This window comes from Tarenaya hassleriana, unplaced genomic scaffold (genome assembly GCF_000463585.1).
Source record: "Tarenaya hassleriana unplaced genomic scaffold, ASM46358v1 Cleome54, whole genome shotgun sequence".
NCBI classification, from domain to species: domain Eukaryota; kingdom Viridiplantae; phylum Streptophyta; class Magnoliopsida; order Brassicales; family Cleomaceae; genus Tarenaya; species Tarenaya hassleriana.
Genome location: NW_010968045.1, coordinates 553,214 through 559,728, shown reverse-complemented (window position 1 = coordinate 559,728; position 6,515 = coordinate 553,214). Strand labels below are relative to the sequence as shown.

The 6,515-nt window shown below is 43.6% G+C and overlaps 2 protein-coding genes and 1 non-coding gene across 3 annotated transcripts; 2 read left to right on the top strand and 1 right to left on the bottom strand.

Moving 5' to 3' along the window:
- The first annotated feature begins 6 nt into the window (after positions 1 to 6).
- On the top strand, positions 7 to 3,632 carry LOC104798570 (vacuolar-sorting receptor 6). The gene is given in 12 exon segments (XM_010520721.2): positions 7 to 230; positions 233 to 400; positions 956 to 1,648; positions 1,732 to 1,890; positions 1,972 to 2,055; positions 2,138 to 2,214; positions 2,324 to 2,405; positions 2,483 to 2,565; positions 2,689 to 2,752; positions 2,863 to 2,991; positions 3,088 to 3,191; positions 3,287 to 3,632. Coding segments are annotated over 12 exon segments (1,887 nt in total). The 5' UTR covers positions 7 to 103; the 3' UTR covers positions 3,404 to 3,632.
- Positions 3,633 to 3,853: 221 nt separating this feature from the next.
- On the bottom strand, positions 3,854 to 3,927 carry TRNAT-AGU. Its single transcript has one exon. It is a non-coding gene; the product is annotated as a tRNA-Thr (tRNA).
- A 26-nt stretch (positions 3,928 to 3,953) lies between these two features.
- On the top strand, positions 3,954 to 6,161 carry LOC104798569 (mitochondrial amidoxime-reducing component 1). Its single transcript, XM_010520720.2, has 8 exons — positions 3,954 to 4,133; positions 4,505 to 4,654; positions 4,760 to 4,936; positions 5,059 to 5,147; positions 5,269 to 5,333; positions 5,457 to 5,559; positions 5,668 to 5,778; positions 5,877 to 6,161. The coding sequence occupies exons 1-8, from the start codon at positions 4,016 to 4,018 to the stop codon at positions 6,003 to 6,005; spliced, it is 942 nt and encodes a 313-aa protein (XP_010519022.1). The 5' UTR covers positions 3,954 to 4,015; the 3' UTR covers positions 6,006 to 6,161.
- Positions 6,162 to 6,515: the final 354 nt, after the last annotated feature.

Genomic DNA, 6,515 nt, shown 5'->3' with positions numbered 1-6,515 from the left:
CTTTCCCTTCACTTTCCCGGGAAACAAACAGAAAAAACCCCAGATATAAAACTGAAATCGGAGTGTAACCCATTGCCCTGACTCCGTTTTCGTGTCGGAAACAATGGCTCCGACCAAGAAAGGAGCCACCTTTCCTCTGTTCCTGGCGTTGACCGCCATGATAATCAACGGAGCTTTCTCGAGATTCGTCGTGGAGAAGAGCAGCGTCGCCGTGCTGAATCCGTTGGCGATAGGGCGAAGCCCGCCCCCGCCATAGCTAACTTCGGCGTCCCAAACTACGGCGGTTTCGTGATCGGCTCCGTCGTCTACGCCGGCGAGGGATCGTACGGATGCGCCTCTTTCGATAAGGCCTTCAAGCCGAAGTTTCCTCGCCCCACTATCTTGCTTATCGACCGTGGAGGTACTGTTCCATTCCCCATTTCTTGCTCGCAATATGCATTGAGACTTGAGATTCGAATCCGAATCTGAGATTTTCTAGTTCTGGTAGTTTACTGTATCAGATTGTCTGAATATATACACATATATATGTATATATATATATATATGTCAAGTCTGGAATCAAATGCTGTAATATACAGACATGGCTTTGTCAAAATATGGTTAGAGTCGCACGATTTTCTGGTTAAAAGAGGGAGATTTGAATCCCTTATGTTGATGATGAAGCTGTTGGGTTGGATAATTCATGTAGCCAGAGACTGCAACATGTCGGAAAATGTCAGAGAAACTATCTAGAAACCTTGGTTGTTCTCTGTCTCTTTGTTCTTGATTTGGTTTCTGGTGTTTCTTCTTATGAATGAGTGAGAGATCAAAGCCAGTTTCATTAAGAACCTGTCTTTTTTCTCTAATGCAACCGAAGAACAAGATGGATTATAGATAAATCTCGAGCTTTCTGCTTCATCTTTGATAAAAGTTGGGGCTGCAACAAGAACTCGACTCGAACTTTTCCCCCTTTCAGATTGCTACTTCGCCTTGAAGGTTTGGAACGGGCAAAAATCCGGGGCAGCAGCCGTTCTTGTGGCTGATAACATTGACGAGCCGCTGATAACGATGGATTCTCCCGAGGAGTCCAAAGAAGCAGACGAGTTCATCGAGAAAATCAGCATTCCGTCGGCTTTAGTCCAGCGTTCGTTCGGCGATAGCCTGAAGGAATCCCTTAAGAAAGGCGAAGAAGTCGTCCTCAAGATAGATTGGAGCGAATCGTTACCTCATCCAGACGAGAGAGTCGAGTATGAGCTCTGGACCAATACCAACGACGAATGCGGCCCACGCTGCGATGAACAGATGAATTTCGTCAAGAACTTCAAAGGGCACGCTCAGATTCTCGAGAAACTCGGATACACGTTATTCACACCGCATTACATCACGTGGTTTTGCCCCGAGGCCTTTATTCTCAGTAGCCAGTGTAAGTCTCAGTGTATAAACCGAGGGAGGTATTGTGCTCCTGATCCTGAACAAGACTTTGGCAATGGATACGACGGGAAAGATATCGTGTACGAGAATCTGAGACAGTTGTGCGTTCATAGAGTTGCCAAAGAGAGTAACCGCTCGTGGGTATGGTGGGATTTCGTTACGGATTTTCACATCAGATGTTCGATGAAGGAGAAGAAATACAGCAAAGAATGCGCAGAGACTGTCGTTGAATCTCTCGGTAACGTTCCTCAAGAGCTATCTCGGCGTTTTCTCTTGTTAGAGTTCTTTGCTATCTTTTGCAATCTTTTCGGGATTTCTCAGGTTTGCCGCTTGGCAAGATCAAGAAATGCATGGGCGATCCCGATGCCGATGTTGAGAATGAAGTTCTGAAAACCGAGCAGCAGCTTCAGGTGGGCCGAGGAGAACGTGGCGATGTCACCATCTTGCCGACCTTGGTAATCAACGATGCTCAATATCGTGGTACGTTCTCTCTTCTCGTTGTGAAATCTGTTCATTCCGGTATATGATCTTTTACTGAACCGTTCAATTCAAGATTCTCAGGTAAACTTGACAGAACAGCTGTTCTAAAGGCTATATGTTCGGGATTCAAGGAAAGAACCGAACCCTCCATATGTTTAAGCGGAGGTAAAGCCGCTTCTCTCTGTTACAGAATTCTCTATCCTTTTGTAAGATGATTGCATTTCAGAACAATTCCTGTCTGAATCAGACATCGAGACGAATGAATGCCTCGAAAGTAACGGAGGGTGTTGGTACGATAAGGGAGCTAACATAACAGCTTGTAAGGTACTTTTGATCAGAACATCGAAAACCATATCCGTTTTCCGTATTCCGATCTTCGTTTTATACCGTTGATCGACTGACGATGAAGTTTTACGATCTTGAATTCTCTTAGGACACATTCAGGGGAAGAGTTTGCGAATGCCCTGTCGTGAACGGTGTGCAATACAAAGGAGATGGCTATTCAACGTGCGAGCGTACGTTCTTTGCGCAAATGCTCATTTTCACGTCGCGTTTTTTTCTGGTCTTTGAAGTATCTATACCTTTTTCTCAGCTTACGGGCCGTCGAGATGTTCGATGAACAACGGAGGCTGCTGGTCTGAAACCCGAAAGGGCGTAACTTTCTCTGCTTGTTCAGTTAAGTGGCAATGCTGCCTTCATCCTTTCATCGAGCGTTTGCTCTTTTCGGGTCTTTCAGAAACGCCGCAAAGTTTGAAACTTTTCGCTTTCTTAACGGGTTTCCCCCTTTGTTTAATGCAGAACTCCGATGTATCGGGATGCCGTTGCCCGCCCGGGTTCCACGGAGACGGTCTGAGATGTGAAGGTGAAAACTTTCTCAAGAAACATACATCTCCCTTTCTGAATCCACTCTCCTTATACCGATTCATTCGGTTTACGTTCTTCTCCGACTGATCAATCGATATCTGCTATTAGATACCGATGAATGTAAGGAAAGATCGGCGTGCCAATGTGAAGGCTGCAAGTGTAAGAACACATGGGGGGGATATGAATGCAAGTGCTCAGGCAATCGTCTCTACATGAAAGAGCAAGACACTTGTATCGGTAATGCCACGAGAAAACAAAAACCCGTCTTTCTCGGACAGTTTTTGCCACACGATCTTGTCGTTAATCCCGTGTCTGGATCGTGTTTTTCCCCAGAGAGAAGCGGATCAAGGACCGCCCGGTTCTTCGCATTCGTTGTCCTGGCAGCCATCGGAGGGATCTGCGTAGCCGGTTACATGTTCTACAAGTACAGGCTCAGGGTACGGCTCCATGTCTATCGTTTCCGAAACCCCTCATCTATCTTTCCGTGATTCGGTGTTTCTGATCTTTTGAACGTCCTCGTGCTCGTTTTCAGTCATACATGGATTCAGAGATCGTGGCGATCATGTCTCAGTACATGCCTCTCGAGAGCCAGAACACGGCCGATTCTTTGACCGAGGCCCAGCCCTCGAGACAACACCCTGCAGTCTAAGTTACGGAAGATGGGGGACACGGCTGAGTACCGATATATATATATATATATACACACACTTCTCCGAGTTTCACTGCTGAGAATGGGTTATGAGCTGCAGGGAAAAACGATTTTTTTTTTTTTTTTTTTTTTTTACAGAAGAAGAACTGGTGGATGGTTTTCATTTGGACAACTCTTTCATGCTTGTAGATAGAGATATATATGTTCAAGATTAGTTCTTAGATTTGAAGGGGATTAATGTAGTATGAACAATAAAACTCTTGGTTCTTGGTAATGGCGAAAGGATCTTGGTCTGAAAAAAAAAAGAAGGAAGAAGAAGTGTTTACACTGCTCTACTGCAGGGGTGTTTCTGTATATTTCTAAAGTGTTGGGGCGATAATAAAATAATTTAGACCTTTGGGGTTGTATTAAAAATTGGGGTAAATATGTAGGTCGGAAAAAATATATAGATGCTTTCGTTGAGAGTCGAACTCAAGACCTCCCGCTTACTAAACGGGTGCTCTAACCAACTGAGCTACGAAAGCTCTTGCTACTGACGTCATGAAAATATCTCTCTCTCGATGAGCACTTGGCTAAATCGAAACCAGTGAATCACCGAGAAGACAGAGAGAAATGGAGAACGTTTTGTCGCCGGCGGCCGAATTAGCTGCGAGAGTATCGTCCCTGTTCGTATATCCGATCAAATCGTGCCGGGGAATCTCCCTGTCTCAGGCACCTCTGACTCCTACCGGTATAATTGGACATTGCCCACTTCTTTGTTTGAGAAAATTTCTCAACTTTTATCCTTTTTTTTTCTGGGGTTGATTCCGAGTTTCTCTTATTTGTATGATCTTTGAGCCGTATTTTCTTCTGGGTTCTGGTGGTTTTGCCATTTCTTAGTGTTTATGGACACTGACCACGCTTCATGAAAAGTCTGTATTAGCTTCTGTTGAGGTGCTGTGATTAATGGTTCCTCAATTTTTTCCATGGCCCATTTGATTATGTGTGAATTTTTCAATTATTTTTAGCAGTTTCACGAGCAAGTGTGGAAGTTCTTGCCAGTAGATTGATTTGGTGCTGTTCCTTTGTAAAAAGATCGATCTTTTGGGTCTGGCTGAGCAGGATTTCGATGGGATCGGAACTGGTTGATTGTGAATTCAAAAGGAAGGGGATTGACTCAGAGAGTTGAGCCAAAGCTTGCATTGATCGAGATAGAGTTTCCAGAAGAGGCTTTTGCTGAGAACTGGGTGCCCAAGAAGAGTCTCAACATGGGTATGGATATGATACTGTGATTGTTGTTAAAACGCTTTGCAATCTATTTGGATGGTAATCTTTTTTCCAATGATTTTCATTCATCTTTTAGCTTGGATTTGACAGTGGTTAGAGCTCCCGGTATGGACTCCCTTAATATTTCATTGGCTACACCCAAGGATATTGCTCGTGGTGTCTCGGTGTGGGAGTGGTCGGGCTCTGCCTTGGATGAAGGGGAGCAAGCCTCCCAGTGGTTTACAAATTTCCTCGGGAAACCTTGTCGGCTTGTTCGTTTCGATTCAGGTTCAGTATATTTCTCCAGTAGCGACCGCCATTGTTGACCTGCGGAGGAGGGCTCCTTTTAAAAATCTTGTTGCGTCAACACTTAAAAGCTCAATTCCATTATTACGATTTCGTGTTTGCAGCCTCTGAAACTAGGCCGGTGGATCCTAATTACGCTCCGGGCCACTTTGCATTGTTTTCAGACATGTATCCGTTCTTGCTTTTGTCACAGGTCAGTCGATGAAGGAAAAGAGAGAGTAATCTTATCGATTTTCTCCTTCTTTCTTGGTTCTTCTCTGATTGAACCTTTGCCTGCGATTTTTTTTCGGGTGGCATGGCATTGCTCTTTGCAGGGTTCTCTTGATGCCCTAAATAAGCTTCTTAAGGAGCCTGTACCGGTCAACCGGTTCAGACCCAAGTATGAACATATCTGGTCTTGCATAAGATCAAATCATTTCAGTCCCTGATTCAGATTCTTGTTTGCTTTTGTAATCTTATTATCTAAGATCATTCTCTTTTTTCACATTGGCAATGCAAACAGCATCTTCGTTGATGGTTGTGAACCGTTTGCCGAAGATTTATGGACAGAGATTCGGATAAACGACTGTACTTTTCACGGCGTGAAGCTGTGTTCTCGCTGCAAGGTAGGAGGTTTTGTCAAAATTCTCTGTACTTTTTGTTCGTGAATTGACTCGTTTCTTCTTCGTCATATGGTTTTTTATACCGACTTCTTTTTTACGCAAATCGCTTAGGTACCCACGATTGATCAAGAAACGGGTATCGGAGGGACGGAACCGCTCGTGACACTGAGGAGTTTCAGGTCGGACAAAGTGTTACAGCCAAATCGGAAACCGCAAGGAAAGGTAAGAGATTGGTGTGGATAGATAGACTCTGAGTCAGTCAGCGGGTTTTGGCTTCACGGGCGAATGATATAACGATATACGGAAACGGTGAAATGCAGATATATTTCGGACAGAACATGGTCTGGAAGGATGACGAGACAAGAATTGGAAGGGGAAAGGCCATTGAAGTTGGCGATCATGTCTTTGTCTTAGGAAGGGTGACCTCTTCGGTAGAAGCGGCGACTTGAATAGGAAATGCTTTGGCATTGGATATTGATTCTTGTCTTATTGAAATTTCACATTAGTGGATAAATACTCAACGACTACTAGGGTGACTTATTTGGGTTTCGGTTCGATTATTTCAGTTTTTAGAAAAACTATAACCATTCGATTTTTATTTTGAATTCGGTTCGACTCGGTTATATTCGGTTTAAATTCGGTTCGGTTATGATACAAAATATTCATTTTTTTAAGAAATTTATGGTTTTTCGATTTTTTTATTCGGTTATATTTGGATTCGGCTTTTACCATTCCCTTTTATATCTAATTCGGTTTGGTTAACGTGTTATTTTGGTTTGGTTTGGTTTGGATGGATTCCGTTATTGGTTATTAACCCAAGTTCTCAAAACCTAATAAAAATCTAAAACTCGGAGGGTGACCAAAGTCTAACAAAATGGGCCCAATGGGCTTTGATAATGGGTTTTAAAAAGCCATAAAAGCCCAACAAGTAATAGCCTGGAATAGATTAATGGGCTTCA

What these genes read in the sequence shown, in the direction of transcription:
- LOC104798569 (XM_010520720.2), top strand. Translation starts at nt 4,016, where the DNA reads ATGGAGAACGTTTTGTCGCCGGCGGCCGAATTAGCTGCGAGAGTATCG. An exon ending in GGCACCTCTGACTCCTACCG is followed by an intron (nt 4,134 to 4,504) that starts GTATAATTGGAC and finishes CTGGCTGAGCAG; the next exon opens with GATTTCGATGGGATCGGAAC. An exon ending in GCTTGTTCGTTTCGATTCAG is followed by an intron (nt 4,937 to 5,058) that starts GTTCAGTATATT and finishes TCGTGTTTGCAG; the next exon opens with CCTCTGAAACTAGGCCGGTG.